This window comes from Tachysurus fulvidraco, chromosome 1 (assembly GCF_022655615.1).
Source record: "Tachysurus fulvidraco isolate hzauxx_2018 chromosome 1, HZAU_PFXX_2.0, whole genome shotgun sequence".
Lineage (NCBI taxonomy): Eukaryota > Metazoa > Chordata > Actinopteri > Siluriformes > Bagridae > Tachysurus > Tachysurus fulvidraco.
The window spans coordinates 13,748,424-13,767,851 of NC_062518.1; the positions used below are offsets into that span (position 1 = coordinate 13,748,424).

The 19,428-nt window shown below is 39.4% G+C and overlaps 1 protein-coding gene across 1 annotated transcript; it reads left to right on the top strand.

Moving 5' to 3' along the window:
* The first annotated feature begins 1,984 nt into the window (after positions 1–1,984).
* On the top strand, positions 1,985–7,763 carry LOC113656971. The gene is made up of 5 exons (XM_027168456.2): positions 1,985–2,101; positions 3,092–3,329; positions 5,116–5,205; positions 6,271–6,404; positions 6,592–7,763. The coding sequence occupies exons 1-5, from the start codon at positions 2,093–2,095 to the stop codon at positions 6,805–6,807; spliced, it is 687 nt and encodes a 228-aa protein (XP_027024257.1). The 5' UTR covers positions 1,985–2,092; the 3' UTR covers positions 6,808–7,763.
* The last annotated feature ends 11,665 nt before the right edge of the window (positions 7,764–19,428 follow it).

Consider the following 19,428-nt stretch of genomic DNA (forward strand, 5'->3'; position numbering starts at 1 on the left):
GAGATGTATAACTATGTATCGTTAGCATAACAGTGGAAATTAATCCTTCTAATATAATATAATGTCTTCTAATAATGTTCCCTAACGGAACCATGTATATCAAGAAAAGCAGAGGTCCTAGGACTGATCCTTGAGGGACCCCATAATTAACTGGCAATGAACTGGAGGAGTCACCATTTAATTCTAGAACATGGTATCGATCAGACAGGTACTGTAGGACCTAAACCAACTTAAAGCCTGTCCATGAATACCTGCGTAATTTTGTAAGCAATCTACAAGTATGTTGTGATCTATAGTGTTGAATGCAGCACTAAGGTCAAGTAGAACTAATAGGGACATACAGTCTTGGTCCGAAGCTATGAACAAGTCATTTGTAACTTTTACAAGTGCAGTTTCTGTGCTATGGTGGGGCCTGAAACCTGACTGAAACTTTTAAAATATATTGTTCTCCTGTAAGAAAGAGCTCAATTGAACAGACACAACCTTTCCTAGTATTTTAGACATAAACGGAAGATGTGAAATAGGTCTGTAATTTGATAGTTCATTAGGATCTAAATTAGGTTTCTTAATGAGGGGCCTAATAACTGCCAACTTGAAAGATTTAGGGACATAACCTAAAAATAGAGAGGAGTTAATAATATTATGAAGAGACTCACCAGCTTTATGTAAGACTTTCAGTAATTTATTTGGAATGGGGTCTAGTGAACATGTTGTAGGTTTTAGCTGAAGTAATAAGCTTATCTAACTCTTCCTGTCCTGTACTTGTAAAGCACTGTAGCTATGAGTGTAGAGCTTTAGGTGAGACTGGGTCACAAGGTGCTCTCACCTGTTTGAACATCACCTATTTTGTTCCTGATGCTTTCAATTTTATCAGTGAATAATCTCATAAAATCCTCACTATTATATTATTAGTTTTTTTTAAGAACTGTGAAGAACTTTATGACAGCTAACTAGAGCAGAATTTGTTGTGATAGACTTAATGTTTATGAGCTCATATAACATAATAAGACTAACTGGAAAATTTCATCCAAATAAACCCACAAAGGAAAAAAAAACGAATCTTACATCTGTAACTTCAATACTTTCAATGTTCCATGTAATTTTCACTTCCCTTGTTTCCCTTTACATTCCTCACTGAGAAGTGTAGGCACGTTGTCACTGAAGTATTACTGCTTACATTTCTAGTTTCTATACAAGCTTCTGTGAAAACACCATTACTGAACCATCAAAATTTTTTAACATTGAATAAAAACATCTTAATGGGCTGTGCTAAGAGCACAGAAGAGAAAAAAAAGAGCAACTCTCTATCAACTATCCCTCTCCTTATTGATCTGTGGTTGACAGTTACATGCTTACATATTTGACCCCAAACGTTCTTATAACTATATGTTTTACATTCTGGCTTTTTTAAATTCAATTCAATTTCAATTTATTTGTATAGCACTTTTAACAATTTCCCGTTGTCCCAACGCAGCTTTACAGAAATATGGAAACAGAAAAGAGAGCGAGAGAAAAAGAAATAAATATATAATAATAAGAAGGAAAAATAAGAATAAAAATAAATAAGTGAATATATATATATATACATTTAAAGTTTAAAATTATTTTTTTAAAAATGATTAACTTAAAATTTAAAATACTATATATCTATCCCTATCCCTAATGAGCAAGCCGGAGGCGAGAAACTCCCTGAGATGATAAGAGGAAGAAACCTTGAGAGAAACCAGTCTCAGAAGGGAACCCATCCTCATTTGACACTCAACAGTAAATAGTGTAAATATAAATAATGTCCTTGCTACAACAGTTTATAATTGTGCAACCGAGAGCTCCTGAGGAACTAATTGGTCAACGTAAACTCTGAGTTCAGCACAGACCTAATTGCTGATAAAAGACCAGACTATACAGCTGACTGACACAAGATTGGATCAAAAATAGGCATGACAGTCTCCAGACGGCTTCATTCAATAAAGACTTCCTTTTTTTTAATAGTAAGCACAACTCTGGAATGAAATCGTATCACATGATATCACCCTATAAAACCAGAAGACTCTGAACTCTTGGCATAGCTGTTACAGTCTGCCTGAAGAACAACATGGAACAGGTAGAGTGCTGACTATCAGGGTCTATCTGTCTGTCTGTCTGTCTGTCTATCTATCTGTGTCTTTCTGTCTGTTGAGGTTAATCAAATGGTCTAAGGAAATGCTTACTTTATTTACTTTAATTAATTGGAACATTAGCAACAGCAAGGTTGTTATTAATTATTCGATTTTGTGTCTTTGAATTTTAGGAAAGTTCTGTAATTCTGTAAGATGATAGAACTGCACCTGATGATAGATGTTGTTGTAGAAATTACGTTATTTTCATTTACTTTATTTACCATCCAGTATCACCTAAATGAGGATTCCCTTCTGAGTCAGGTTTCTCTCAAGGTTTCTACTGTATCTCATATCATCTCAGGGAGTTTTTCCTGACCATCACCTCATAAATGTTAGAGATATATAGTATTTTAAATTTAAAATTAATATTTTTATTCTTTTTCTACACTTTTGTAAAGCTGCTTTTAGACAATTTGTACTGTTAAAAGCTGAATTGAATTGAATAAAATTGAATGATAAACCAAACCGGAACGCTAAGCTTAGGATCTCTAATGTTATTATGTCATTTAGATCCATTTAACACTTTGAATCACTAAAACAATTGAATTTAGTATAATCCCTGCACATATAATTCAGGTACACATATAATTTGTATTTAATTTGGTAACATTTGGAAATGAGAGCATGGTTTGTCTGGCAGCTGAGAGGTAATTTGCTACCTTTGATGTGGGAGTGTGACATGACCTGATATTTGTGCAGTTTCAATCTCATTCTGATTCTGAAATCACCAAAACTAGTTGAAATGTGATCTGTTACAGTAGAAATGACCCACAATTTTTTTAAGATTTATCTTTATGATTTCCATTTACATGTACAATTATTCACTACAACAAGATTTCAGTGCTAGATGTGCTAAAGAATATGACTTATAACTGCAATCGCAGATTGAACCTGATATCAGCCTAAATCCGTGAATTTCTTTTTCATGTTTGCAGATTATGCAGCAGAGTGTGAATGAAAAAAATAATGAATGTCTGGAGTCATACAAAAAGGAAAACATCTTCTTAGACTTCTGCTTCCTCGTGGATAGAGATGAAAAAGAAGAATATCCACTGAAACCAGAAGAATGTAGTACAGAAGGCAGCAGAGATGGCGAATGTTCTGTGGAAAGAGTGTGGTGTGAAAGCAGGAACTCTAGCATGACTTACACCATACAGTGTGGGATTACGTCAGGTGAGGCCTAAAGCTAAGGGTCCCATACATTTTTTTTGTTTGCTTAGCCAGCAGTACAGTGTTACAGTACCATTGTTGAACAAATAAATGAGGCTAAGAACCATCTGGAGAACCAATTGTAGAACAAAGCTTTATACTAAATACATCTGAAATAACTAAAACGTATGAACATACATAACCACCAAAATTCATTCTGCCCAAGGTCTGGAGGAGCTTTGTCTAATATTTATACTACCTTTAATATTTGTCTACTACCTCAAAAAACATACCTTCATTAACATGATAACAGTCAGATTTATTTGATTAGTTTCTCATGTCACCTTGTGATAGGTATTTTATAAATGTCATACCTGTTATCTGGACATTATCATCAACCCATGTGACCAAAGTTATCTTCTTTCTCAAACCCAAAAATGGAAATAATATAAATGTGACATGTAACTTAAAAAAATGATATTGTTCTCTACTGAACAATACTGAATTCTACTGAAGTTCCTCTATTCTACTGAATATATCTGTCAATCAAACTCATCTTAGGATATTTAGTCTATGAATTCATGTGGTCATAGAAACCTTTATTGTTGCCACATATACACAAATTAAAAAACATACATGCCACAATTCTTGTCTTTGCATATCCCAGCTGAGGAGGTTGGGTCAGAGCACAGGGAGAGCTATGATTTGGAGCAGTTAGGGTTATAGGGTCTTGTTCAATCGTAGCACCCAGCAACCCAGAGCCTTAACCACTGCCCCACCTTTTCATTGTTCAGTAGGGAAACAAAGGGTGAAGGGTGACTTCTCGCTTTTCTAAAGAATGAGCATGAGATTTACACAACTCTCAGAGTTCCAGCATAACAAAGACACTCACTCATCTTCTTCTGCTGGTGCCAGACAGCAAAGCACTTTTCCTTGCCTTTTGGAGCATTCGACAACTTCAGCTTCTGCAACCACACAGTGTCAGAGAAAGGACAATGAATAGACAGCACGAACCGTATAGTCAGTGAGCTTAATACAGTATGCTGCAGTCACCAATAAAATTTGGGCACTCATCATTGTGTGTCATCCGGCATGCAAGACTGAAAATTATTTCTGCATAGAAATTCAAATTTAAATTATATTTGTCACATTCACAACAGACGATGAATTTAACTGATCAAGAATTTGATTCATTCATAAGACCTTTCTGTGATATGAGGACTTTCACACTTGTCACACTTTCTTTCTCATGGGGAACTACATTTTATTTTTTTATTTGTGACACTTCCTCAACTTCTCAGAAAAAAAAATCAATGGGGAATTATTGTGATGTATTCTTTTTTTAGGCTTCCCACATTAGGGGTTAGGATCATATGATTACGCCTCCACTTATACACAGTGAGAATAGAGTACACAGAAATCTCCAGCTGGCCACGATAAATAAAAAAGCTTACCCCTTATTCCTAGTCAGATATGGTAGATCTCATACGGCATATATCAAAACATCACAAAAAATTCTGGGACTATTTAGGTTATTAGGTATTAAGATTATTTAGGTATTTTTATTTTATTTTATTTAGGTATTGTTGCAAACAATACCATTTTCTAAAGTGGTTTAAGAAGACTACATTACTATGATACTTTCTAAAGTCTGAACAGTTAGAATACAATACATTATATTCAAGGAAGATATTTGTGTTTAATACAGTATTCATGTTGAATTAACCAGCTACGCACTGCTTGAATGAGTTTACATTGCAAGTGAATATGTGTGCAGTGACATTTTTTATGGGATTTTTTTCCCTTCCAGTTGATAGACGTCAGGTTCTGATCCAGAGTTTAGGCCAGACAATCATCCGTCCTGATTTTTTCCAGGCTTGCGTGAATAAATCCAAATCTGGTAAGATAGTAAATCTTCTTCTTCCTCTACTTTCGGATTTTCCCATTAGGGGTCGCCACTGTGAATCATTTGTTTCCTCCTAATTCTATGCTCAGCATCCTCTACTCTCGCACCAATAACCTTCATATTCTCTTTTAACACATCCATATATCTCCTCTTTGGCCTTCCTCTTGACCTCATACCTGGCAGCTCCATCTCCAACATCATTCTACCAATATAACCATCTTTCTCCTCTGTACATGTCCAAACCATGTCAATCTAGTCTCTCTGACCTTGTCCCCAAACAGCCAACCTGAGCTGTCCCTTTGATGTGCTTGTTCCTAATTCTGTCCATCCTCATCACTCTTAAAGAGGACCTTAACATCCTCATCTCTGCTATCTCAATCTCTGCCTCATGTCTTTTCCTCGCTGCTACAGTAGTCTCTAACCCATACAGCAGAGCTGATCTCACTACTGTCTTGTACACCTTCCCTTTGATTCTTGCTGACATATTTCTGTCATACAACACTCCTGACACTTTTCTCCACCCTCTCCACCCTTCCTGCACTCGCCTCTTTTCCACACTCCCCGTCACACTGGATGTTTTACCCCAAATATTTAATCTCCTGCACCTTCTTGACCTCAAGTACCTGTATTGTTCTTATTATTGTTCTACTTCCCTCCCTGTTCATAGTAGTAGTAAATCGTTATCAAAATTTTGAATGACACATGGCCAGATGTATTATGTTGTTTGTGTGTTAATTTTCAAAATTAAACGCAGCGCATATGTAAGCGTCATGTCACTATGACACCAGTAAATAATAGAAGTCACAGCTGACCAAGAAAAATGTAATACATTGATGTAAAGTATTCTGTACACAAGCATCTTTTCGATTTATATCAGTGAGAAATTAATGGACATGCAGTACATCTATCTGGTCTTCAGGTTTGTCTTAATAGTGCCACAAAATGATTTGGTATTGAACTGAATAGAACTGCTATATTTAATGTGCATTGTCCTTTGTTACTGTGTTTTTCCTGTTATTTATAATGCAATTTAAGTTTTGCATGTTGTCTGTGTTTTAGAGAGGATGACAATATTCTACTACAAGTCAGAGATAGAAGGCCTGAACGGCCTACCTGTCGTGTTAAAATTTAGCGACTCAAATCATTTTCTTAAGTGCACAGAGCAGAACAGCAAAGCAGTTCTCACCATTGAGGTAAGGTTCAAAATTGTTTAGATGTTTACCTCAATGATTTTTGTTTAGCAGGTTTACCTCACACCTCTGTAGTTGAGAGTTCAGGGGTTTTCTTGGAGTACTCTGGTTTCCTTTCCCTAACTGTTTACAAAAATCATAAGTTGCAGGTCAACCAAACTGACCTATTGTGTTGAATATTATGTTTCAGTGCTCGGAGCATGACAGACTGAAGACTATCTGTAAGAATGACAAAACCACATGGCCTTTTGTCTTCCTATTCTCAACTACGAAGGAGAACTTTTGTCGCTTTGAGTCAGCTGCCTGCAGTGGCTGGTTCATCCATACAAGGCTAAATAGGGTGTATGTAGGTTCTAGCCAAGACACACAATGGGAAGAAAATACTTTTCAAATTATCAATGTATAATAAGTCTTCAACCCTAGTAAATAGACTTTACTATTCAGAGTTCATGTGAAGAGCTGTGTTGAAAACAGTATGAGATCAGTATGTATACATCCTTATACCTCAGCTTCTTAATTCTCAGTATATTGTTATTTCATTCTCATGAGTGTATCTTCACTTTTGTTTCATCAACCCTGAGATATGTTTTCAGAATTATTTTCAGTTACAGAAACTGATTCTGTATGTTTTGAAAGTATTAAAATATAATTTTCCAGATATTGATATCTATTCAATTTACTATAAATTATATAATTCTAAAATAACGTAGTGCTTCCAGTCATGGACCTAATTAAACCTTGCCAAGATTGCTTTATGGCCTATTTAAAACCCTATGTAAATAAATGTTTAAATACAGCAAATCACAGGGTACAGTATCTAGTGTTGATGTCACTAGGGCAAAATTTTAAGGTCATAAAAATGTATGTTTATTTTTTGTTTGTACAAGTGTAGGTTAAGTCATAAAAAGTAATGTTGTTAATTTTTTACACAGGTGTAAGTTCTTAAGGAATAATGTTCTAGATGTTAATAGTCTTATGTGACACAAACACAGAGTCTCAGGTAATAAATGTTAATAAGACTACACGTTAATTACTTTCTCCACATACACACATAGACAGAGGTTCATTAAGAGCAGTGTTCTTTTTTTCGTCCTACATGTTTAAGTTAAGTTGCATACGGAAGGGTTATTAAGTGTTTTATTCTCATTTGTTTATACAGGTGTATGTTAAAAGTTCAATAATGTTCTAGATGTTTAACATTTCTTATGTGACAAACACACACAATAAGGAAATAAATGGAAATAAAACTATATGTTAATTACTTCCCTGCGCACACAGAAACACATAGTTATTTATACTCACAACTTAACATAATGCTCTATATAATTGTGTATGTGACAAATAAAAATCTTGAATCTTGAATCTTAACACAGGTCTCTGTCCAGAGCGTCATACAAATTGCTTTGAAGTCTTTATTAAAGAATTCTCTGATTCACCAGGTTACAAACTTAGGATTTCAACTTAAAACTCTGTTCAGGGTTTTAGTTTTTCAAAATATAAACATGAAATAAACAGTGAAAATAATAAGTGCTAGCTTACACACACACACACACACACACACACACACACACACACACACACACACACACACACACACACACACACACACACACACACACACACACCAATACACAAAAGAAAATTTTCTAACTTTCCTTAAAATATTAATTTGTGTAAAGATAAACAACACTAATGAATGAATGTAGGCAAATGATAATATCCACAAATCGGTGAATGTGGAGAGAGGAAAACACAAATAAGCAAATTCTTGTCTGGTTATATGAAACAATTCCTTATTCATCATTGCAAATTTAAAGAACAAAAATTGTTTGTGTCTGTTTCTTTTGATAATCACTTAATTTAAGATACCTAGTTTGTAAACCCCCGCTATAACTAAGACAACCCAACCAAATGAAATAATAAGTAGATTTAATTTTTGTTTCTTTTGAACGGATTAATAGCACTCCCCCCATTTTCCCTGCCTGGCTTTCATAATCTCAATCAACATGCAAATATAGAATTTTGTATACATGTCGGTAATGTACAGTATGGTGAGTAAAAATCTCCTAATTACCCTGAACATTATTCATCTTTCCTTTATAAACACTGGGTTCTTGAGGTATCTCTCGGTTATCATATTCAGATCAATTTCAATCTCAAAATCAAGCCCTCTCAAAGCTGCACGGTACATGTGATATACAATACTTATGATTCTGTTCTATATCTATGCCATTATTATGAAACTATCACCACAGTCATTTATTTACTTTCTAACTATATGTTGATCTAATTTAGGAGATGCTTTTGTCCCATGCATCTGAAATATTGCTGATATCCTATAAAGAGAAAGTAATTAAGTACTGTGGTGACAAGGATTCAAAGAGCCACAGTCATGCAGGAAAAAGTCCTATTTTCATACCTGGCACTAAACTAAAGCTCTCACCTCTTACTACTGAAGTGAACCAAGGGCCCACCCTATACGTGGGCTACTTTGCATTTCCCATGGCTAAAGGTAATAAGTAACTAAATGAGTAAAGATAATAATTAAACGTACCCCAAAAATTCCATCAATTTAATATAACAAATATAATGGAAATTTGATATATGTTTATCTTTAATTGAGAAACTAAAAATAATTATTGTAATATCCCAATAATTTCACTTGTAATATCACTTCCTGTAACTGATTTAAATCTAATTTCATATGACAATGCAATTGAATATGATAAGTGGTGGGATTGTGTTCATACAGATGAAGATGAGTGTTCTGTTTTGAGTTAAGGCGATCATCCCTGCACTCAGATCTGCTACAACACCATAATGGGCTAACCTTAGTGCATGCCTTCATGGCTTCAAGCGTGTATGCTGAACAGCACATGTGTTTGTGAATTTTACGTTGAACAAGATTTTAAAACAAGTGATCCTGGTCATGACACGACATCTTTTAATAATTCTGTATTTATCCTGACTTTCCCGCATGATGACTACGCATGTCATTTTGCACTCTCTCTCTAAGCAAAATGACTCATTGCTTCCACTGAACAAAATTATACATGCTTCACTAAATGTAAAGATTTAATTAGAAGTTAAATATATATAATCATTTCTTTCAAAAATGTAAAAAAAAACCTAATTAATAACAAAAAACCTTAATAAAAATACTTTGTACATATAAATGGGACCAAAGCACTTTTTATTATTGTCTAAAGTTTCCTGTTCTGTTGTTTTCCTAAATATTTTAATCTCTGGCAAACTGGAATTGACTACACTTCCCACTACATCCCGCTCAACCTAATCATGGCGCCAGCTGTTCTCCATCAGCTGACGCGCTTAAATAAGGAAAAGATTCATTCCGATTACAGGGCCTACTGTAGAAAGAGACCTGTATCGTTATTTTCGTCACTACCTCCCCGTGTCGGGAATGGGTAATTTGCGCGCCTGCTGCCTTCCTTGGATGCGACTTGCTTCTGCAGTCATTCCGAGCGTTTCCCGATTGTCTGTTCTGATTGTTTTTGATCCTGTTTCTGTTATTTGTTTCTCTGATTCTCTGCTGCCTGCCCTGACCTCCCGCCTGTTCTTCGATTCCGATCTGCCTGTCTCTGACATTGTGTTTGCCGTGCTTGACCCTGCCTGTCTGTTCTGCCTATTTAAATAAACGCTGCAAATGGATCCTTACCACTCCACCTCGTTACAGCCAGCTCTTGCCTCCCTATTTTTAAGTTCAATTTCAAGTTCAAGTTCAAGTTATCTTTATTGTCATTCCGCTACATGGTGAGACATGCAGTGGAACAAGGTGTCATGTCTCACAGCTCAACAGTGCAACATACATACAGACATAAACAACAACGAAGCAGGGGGCAGGTACGGACTATGCCATCAGTACAATAAATACACTCAAGAAATAAATATAAATATGTAGACTAAACAATGCTTCCCTTGATATTGTACATGTGCAACAGGAGGCATTCAATGTCAAGTAGCTGGTAGCGGGCTAGTGCAAGATGCAATGTGCAACACAGGCATGCAAACATGTGTATTGTCTGTCCGTTTTAGTTTTTGATGTGCCAGAGTGCTGATGCTGTGGTGAGTGCGACTGGTGGCGGTGACTGGTGGGTCACGTCACAGGAGGGAGGCCTGTGTATTTTCAGGGGTGGCAGTGGAGGTTTGAATTCAGGGCTCTCACACCTTGGGAGAAGAAACTGCACGATATACGATATGCATATTATTTGATAGGGGTTTGCTCACCTGTTCTGATGTAATGTTTAACTAGTTGACATTTCCCAGCATTCTGCTCGGAGAAGCTGAAGATGTCATTGTATTCCAACAGCGATGCTGAGAGTATCTGATCCTGAAATAGGTGACTCATCCATCGGCACAGGAGGTATTACTCTGGAAGTGGTTGCTGCAGCTATGTCAACAAACTTGATTCAATAAAATTGAATAGCAATTAATCCTAGTTAATGGCATTTTGCTCTGAGCACAGGATCCAGACCAGCCAAGAAACTATGAAACTTTTTCTCCTTTTGGGCCTTATCACCGTACTCTAGAAAAGCCTCGTCCACCAGATATCTAGTTAAACCTGCAAAACTGCAGCACTAAAAGCTTTGCTTACCAAAACTGCCCTACAATCACCCTGATTGCCTGAATATATACTGTATATGAATACCCTGAATATATAAATTCATATTGCACAAAAGCATTATATTGCATAATATTGTTATTTGCACTACCATGCACTTCTCACACTATATGTACATAACTGATCTGTCATATACTCTGTATTCATATTTACTATTCATACTGTCTATATTGTATCACATCGTCTGCATTGTCTTGTATGGTCTGTATTATCTTGTCTTGTATAGTAAGTATAGTGCTATTTATGCCTGTACTTCAAACAGCTAGAACCAATTTCCTTGTGTGTGATTCTGATTCTAATGTCGTTGGTACATTTTCAGGCAAATACTTCCACTTGCACGGCCTGTGCGGGTGATCAGCACTAACATGCCACACGTGTGCACACCGCTATTTAAACCCCAGAGTTTTGTCATACAGCGGAGTGGTATAGGCACTGAGATGTCATTTCCCTAGATACAATACCCCTACGCCATAGTGCCTGATATTCATTTGTTTGGTGCAGGCTTTAGAGAAGTTTTATTGAGGTCCAGGTTTAGCTGTAGGGTTATTTTCTCCACACTTGAAAGCATCATAAAACACTCAAATACTAATGGTCTTAGTATAGAGAGTAATTATCCTCACTTGACCAATTAAATTAGCCGTGATGATAGGGGCATTTCTTGTTGTGTCCAACCCATGCATTTTAACCAGGGAGTCTTTTAAGCTAAGATTGTTCTTTGTGTCGGGTAGGAAATAATGATGAGTATGGTGAATTTATCAGTGTTTTTGCTAGTCTAGTCAGTTTCTGTGCACTTTCGCTTTTACCCCAGATAGAGAAGTGGTAGTATCCGGTTGCGCCAAGCTCGATTATCGAAGCGAAATCTTTTCACCCTATTTATCCATATCTGCACAGTACTATTCTCCTTTCTGCCTATCCCTCAACAGAGACAGCACTAGTTAAAGTACTAAATGAGCTCCAGCTGACCTTTCATAAAGGTTGTTTCTCTTTGTTTATGTTCCTTGACCTTAGAGCAGCTTTTCACACTAATGATCATATTATACTCTTTGATGGACCAGAAAATGATGATGGAATTATAAAACAGCCCTCTTCTAGATCATAGGCTATTGATTATGATCAGTAAGATGTAAATAGAAACTTCACTGTGTAATAAATAAGGTTTGATATTTTACAAGGTTCTGCTTTCAGCTCAATGATTTTTGTTTCTTTCTATATGTGTAAAATTATTCATAAACATTGTATTAGCTTAGCTTCCACTGTTTTGCTGATGACACAGATCAAATCCAGTTGTGAGGCATCATAAAGAAATTATAGAGGAATGTGTAAAGGATATCAGTCATTCTGGGTGGCCTTTAAATATCATGTGCTACAACACAAGCTCCAGTTAGTCCTGCAGCTTAGGTCCTTACTAGAACTAGAAGATATAACCACATCACCCCTATCTTATCCATGATTTATTGGTTCCCACTAAAGAAGAAACTTCTATAACGAGTTCTTATTCGTATATTTTTGTAGTATGTTAATTGTAGTTGACTTCATGCTTTTATAGCATCAAATGTTTTAACTTGGTTGATTTAATTCAGGGGGGCACGGTGGCTTAGTGGGTAGCACGTTTGCCTCACACCTTCAGGGTCAGGGTTCGATTCCCGCCTCCGCCTTGTGTGTGCGGAGTTTGCATGTTCTCCCCGTGCCTCGGGGGTTTCCTCCGGGTACTCCAGTTTCCTCCCCCGGTCCAAAGACATGCATGGTAGGTTGATTGGCATCTCTGGAAAATTGTCTGTTGTGTGTGTGTGTGTGTGAGTGAATGAGAGTGTGTGTGTGTGCCCTGCAATGGGTTGGCACTCCGTCCAGGGTGTATCATGCCTTGTTGCCAGATGATGCCTGAGATAGGCACAGGCTCCCTGTGACCCGAGGTAGTTCGGATAAAGCGGTAGAATATGAGTGAGTGATTTAATTCATTTATTTAAACAGTACAAGCTCCTTATTTGTAAATGCTTTCTATACACTTATACATTCTGTCAAATGTTCTATGTAAGCATTTTCAGAAAAAGCAGCTGACTACTAACCACAGTTCTATGAGGGTTGATGGTAAGCTTGTGGCCTTGATTCTCTTTTGCTGAACTATTTTTAGTTTTATATACAGACACTTATTGCACATACAACACATTAAAATACTGTAAAGTCACATGTTTGTAATGTAAAAAGAAATACACTCATTTAAAATAAGTCTCTCTTCAAGTATTTGGGTTGCTAAATCATTAAGGATTGTCAATAAAATTTGCTACTGCCCACAAAGCTGAAAAATGTGGAAATAATAAGAACAATGACTGTAAATGTTGTTCATGTTGTTCATGATCTGGCCAAATCATGTGAGTGTATTTTCTTCACCATGGAAATAGTTCTTCTCTAATACATTGCAGGTGTCTTCCAGGACTTCAGTACGGTGGCCAAGAAGTGCAAAACACATTAACAAATCCGAAAACAAAACAACAAATCCGAAAACACTTTAACAAATATTAACGTGTTTTCGGATTTGTTGATGTGTTTTTTGATTTGTTAATTTGTTTTCAGATTTGTTAATGTGTTTCTTCTGTGTAAAAGGTTTCATATATAAATGGCACACTGAAAATCAACTTAAAATTAAAAGTACTGAAGGAATAACACACACACACACACACACACACACACACACACACACACACACACACACACACACACACACACACACATACATAGCCATGGAACAACTGAGCAACAACATACAGAAAATAAAATCTGGATGTGAATAACCTGAAATAAAGCTGATAAAATGAAATGCTGATGAAATTAAATGACGAAATCTGATACTCGTGTTTTGCATTTAATGGGGTGTTTGTGTTCTTGAGCAGCTTCATGCATTTAATCATGCAGTCCTCGAGCGATGGTGACTCATGCAGTCATTATTTTTCTCATTGCTGCATTTGAAATCTTTTTTTTTGTTTGAACGTTTTTTTGTTTTTTTTTAGAACGCTTTACCTCAATAATATCATTGCATTAGAACTGGCATGGTAATGAGTTAAAAAGCACTGTAAAGCTAATGCCAAAAAGATTGACTGGTCACCAAAGATTCACTAAGACAGAGATCTAAAACTAGTCTCAAATGTTTGATTGGCTGGGGGAGACGAGGTCAGAATTAGTTTTTCATACACTGTCTACACTTAGACTTTCCATTCATTTGCCACAGATTATGGACTAGCAACTTTGTTTAAAATCTAGACTAGTGTAGCATTGGAACGGTAGGTAAAATAATAATAATAATAATAATAATAATAATAATAATAATAATAATAATAATAATAATAGTTATTATTATTATTATTATTATTATTATTATTATTATTATTATTATTATTATTATTATTATTATTATTATTATGGATGCACCAATGTAATAATAATAATTAGGGATGCACCGATATAATAATAATAATAATAATAATAATAATAATAATAATAATAATAATAATAATAATAATACATCGGTGCATCCATAATAATAATAATAATAATAATAATAATAATAATAATAATAATAATAATAATACATCGGTGCATCCATAATAATAATAACAATTATTATTATTATTATTATTATTATTATTATTATTATTATTATTATTATTATTATTATTATTAGGGATGCACCAATCCGATATTTCGGATCGGTATCGACGCCGATCCAAGCATTTTGAGTGGATCGGGTATCGGTGGTGCGTGACAAATCCGATGCCCGTGGTGGTTGATTACTCTCTCATCACTCACTCATTTTCTACCGCTTATCCGAACTACCTCAGGCGTCATCGCTCATCAAGGCAGGATACACCCTGAACGGAGTGCCAACCCATCGCAGGGCACAGACACACGCTCATTCACTCACTGGTTGATTAATGAACAGCAAACATAGACTATTGCTTGAACTTCTAAGAAAAATACACTTATATATTAAATTGCATTAATGAAAATAAATATAATAAATTTTATAGGAAATATGCGGCAGACAGGCACGTTTAGCAGGCACCCTTTCCAAGTATTTTACGCTTGATTCAGCAGAGAGTAGCACTGCAAATTGTAATGTCTGTGAAGCCAAAGTTTGAGAGGTGGACCGTGGATGTAGTATTTCGATTTCCAATATGACAAATGTAATCAAGCATCTTCAGAAGCATCATGCAAAATAACACATGGAGTTCGCGCAAGTTAAGCGGAAAACGGATGATCCGTCAAAGCAGATGACACTGACGGATACCCCGTCTCCGCCCACCAAACCCCCGACTAGCCCCAGGAAAATTTCCCCGAGAGGGCGCGGAGGTGAGTGTCGGTGAGTGTCGCCTGCGGCACGGAAGGTAAGCGGAGAATCCTGAAACAGGTTTATGTCATTGGTGACGTCTATATACTTAGACATGGTTGTTCCGTTGGTTGTTGTAATGTTGCATTGCGCTTTTTTTTTTTTTTTTTGATGAGTGCAAGGTTTACTGTTTAATACATTTTGTTTGCTACTGCATTAATACTTTTTTTTAAGGTTTCTCGTGTTTTCATTTTTCATCCAGTAATGCATATTTTTGTATTTGTTTACCAGAAACAAATAAATTTAAATGAGTTGTATAACTAAATGAGTTGTATAGCTAATGAGTTGTATAACTAAATGAGTTGTATAGCATAACTAAATGAGTTGTATAGATTCTTTAGTTTTAAAGGTAGAAAAGAACACCGATGTTGGATACTGGTATACTCTGGTATCGGAATCGGATCGGAGAGAAAAAGTGGTATCGGTGCAATCCCTAATAATAATAATAATAATAATAATAATAATAATAATAATAATAATAATAATAATAATAATAATAATAATAATAATAATAATAATAATAATAATAATCATTATAATAATAATAATAATGATTATTATTATTATTATTATTAGTAGTAGTAGTAGTAGTAGTAGTAGTAGTAGTAGTAGTATTATAGAGATGATCCATCCATCCATTTTCTACCGCTTATCCGGGGCCGGGTCGCGGGGGCAGCAGTCTAAGCAGGGATGCCCAGACTTCCCTCTCCCCAGACACTTCCTCCAGCTCTTCCGGGGAATACCGAGGCGTTCCCAGGCCAGCCGAGAGACATAGTCCCTCAAGCGTGTCCTAGGTCTTCCCCGTGGCCTCCTCCCGGTTGGACATGCCCTGAACACCTCCCCAGGGAGGCGTCCAGGAGGCATCCGAAACAGATGCCTGAGCCATCTCCGCTGACCCCTCTAAATGTGGAGGAGCAGCGGCTCTACTCTGAGCTCCTCCCGAGTGACTGAGCTCCTCACCCTAACTCTAAGGGTGCGCCCAGCCACCCTGCGGAGGAAACTCATTTCGGCCGCCTGTATGCGGGATCTTGTCCTTTCGGTCATGACCCAAAGCTCATGACCATAGGTGAGGGTAGGAACGTAGATCGACTGGTAAATAGAGAGCTTTGCCTTGCGGCTCAGCTCTTTCTTCACCACAACAGATCGGTATATCGACCGCATAACTGAAGATACACCGATCCGCCTGTTGATCTCCCGCTCCATCCTTCCCTCACTCGTGAACAGGACCCCAAGATACTTAAACTCCTCCACTTGAGGCAGGAACTCTCCACCAACCTGAAGAGGGCAAGCCACCCTTTTCCGGCTGAGAACCATGGCCTCGGACTTGGAGGTGCTAATTCTCATCCCCGCCGCTTCACACTCGGCTGCAAACCGTCCCAGTGCATGCTGAAGGTCCTGATTTGAGGAAGCCAACAGGACAACATCATCTGCAAAAAGCAGAGACGAAATCCTGTGGTAGCCAAACCTGACTCCCTCCGGCCCCCGACTGCGCCTAGAAATCCTGTCCATATAAATAATGAACAGGACCGGTGACAAAGGGCAGCCCTGCTGGAGTCCAACATGCACCGGGAACAAGTCTGACTTACTGCCGGCAATGCGAACCAAACTCCTGCTCCGGTCATATAGGGACCGGACAGCCCTTAACAGAGGGCCCCGGACCCCATACTCCCAGAGCACCCCCCACAGGTCATCACGAGGGACACAGTCAAATGACTTCTTCAGATCCACAAAACACATGTGGACTGGTTGGGCAAACTCCCATGAACCCTCCAGCAACCTGGTGAGGGTATAGAGATGGTCCAGTGTTCCACGACCAGGACGAAACCCGCATTGTTCCTCCTGAATCCGAGGTTCGACTATCGGCTGAATTCTCCTCTCCAGTACCCTGGCATAGACTTTTCCGGGGAGGCTGAGGAGTGTGATCCCCCTATAGTTGGAACACACCCTCCGGTCCCCCTTCTTAAACAGAGGGACCACCACCCCAGTCTGCCAGTCCAGAGGCACTGTCCCCAACCGCCACGCGATGTTGCAGAGGCGTGTCAGCCAAGACAGCCCCACAACATCCAGAGACTTAAGGTACTCAGGGCGGATCTCATCCACGCCCGGTGCCTTGCCACTGAGGAGCTTCTCAACTACCTCAGTGACCTCAGCTTGGGGGATCGACGAGTCCACAACCGAGCCCTCCGCCTCTGCTTCCTCAATGGAAGACATGTTGGTGGGGTTGAGGAGATCCTCGAAGTACTCCTTCCACCGTCCAAGGATGTCACCAGTCGAAGTCAGCAGATTCCCATTCCCACTGTAAACAGTGTGAGCAGGGCACTGCTTCCCCCTCCTGAGACGCCGGACGGTTTGCCAGAATTTCTTCGAGGCCAACCGATAGTCCTTCTCCATGGCCTCACCGAACTCCTCCCAGACCCGATTTTTTGCCTCTGCAACCACCCGGGCTGAAGCTCGCTTGGCCCTCCGGTAACTATCAGCTGCCTCCGGAGTCCCCGGAGCCAACCAGGCTCGATAGGACTCCTTCTTCAGCTTGACGGCATCCCTTACTTCCGGGGTCCACCACCGGGTTCGGGGATTGCCGCCACGACAGGCACCGGAGACCTTACGGCCACAGCTCCGTGCGGCTGCATCGACAATGGAGGTGAAGAACATGGTCCACTCGGACTCAATGTCTCCATCCTCCCTCGGGATCTGGTTGAAGCTCTGCCGGAGGTGAGAGTTGAAGATCTCTCTGACAGGAGACTCTGCCAAACGTTCCCAGCGGACCCTCACAGTACGTTTGGGTCTGTCAAGTCTGTCCAACTTCCTCCCCTGCCATCGGACCCAACTCACCACCAGGTGGTGATCAGTTGACAGCTCCGCCCCTCTCTTTACCCGTGTGTCCAAGACATACAGCCGGAGGTCAGATGAAACAACCACAAAGTCGATCATCGACTTCCGACCTAGGGTGTCCTGTTGCCATGTGTACTGATGGACACCCTTTTGCTTGAACATGGTGTTTGTTATGGACAAACTGTGACTAGCACAGAAGTCCAATAACAGAACACCACTTGGGTTCAGTTCGGGGGGGGGGCGTTCCTTCCAATCACGCCCCTCCAGGTGTCACTGTCGCTGCCCACGTGAGCGTTGAAGTCCCCCAGTAGAACGACGGAGTCCCTGGTCGGGGCACTTTCTAGCACCCCTCCCAGAGACGGCAAGAAGGTCGGGTACTCTACACTGCCATTTGGCCCATAAGCACAAATAACAGTGAGAGACCTCTCCCCGACCCGAAGGCGCAGGGAAACGACCCTCTCGTTCACTGGGGTGAACTCCAACACATGGCTGCTGAGCTGGGGGGCTATGAGCAAGCCCACACCAGCCCGCCACCTCTCACCGCGGGCAACTCCAGAGTAGTAGAGAGTCCAGCCTCTCTCGAGGAGTTGGGTTCCAGAGCCCAAGCTGTGCGTGGAGGCAAGCCCAACTATCTCTAGTCGGTATCTCTCAACCTCCCGCACCAGCTCAGGCTCCTTCCCCCCCAGCGAGGTGACATTCCATGTCCCTAGAGTCAGATTCCGTGTCCGGAGATTGGGTCGCCGAGGCTCCCGCCTTCGACTGCCACCCAATCCACATTGCACCAGCCCCTTACGGTTTCTCCTGCAGGTGGTGGGCCCATAGGAGATCGGCCCCACGTGCTCCTTCTGGCTGAGCCCGGCCGGGCCCCGTGGGGTAAGACCCGGCCACCAGGCGCTCGCATGCGAGCCCCAACCCCGGGCCTGGCTCCAGGGTGGGGCCCCGGTTGCGCCATACCGGGCGATGTCACGGACCTTGCTTTAATTTTCTTCATAAGAGTTTTTGAACCGCTCTTTGTCTGGCCTGTCACCTAGGACCTGTTTGCCTTGGGAGACCCTACCAGGGGCAGAAAGCCCCAGACAACATAGCTCCTAGGATCATTCAGGCACGCAAACCCCTCCACTACAATAAGGTGGCGGTTCAAGGAGGGGATATAGAGATGATCATCTTTATTTATGTCC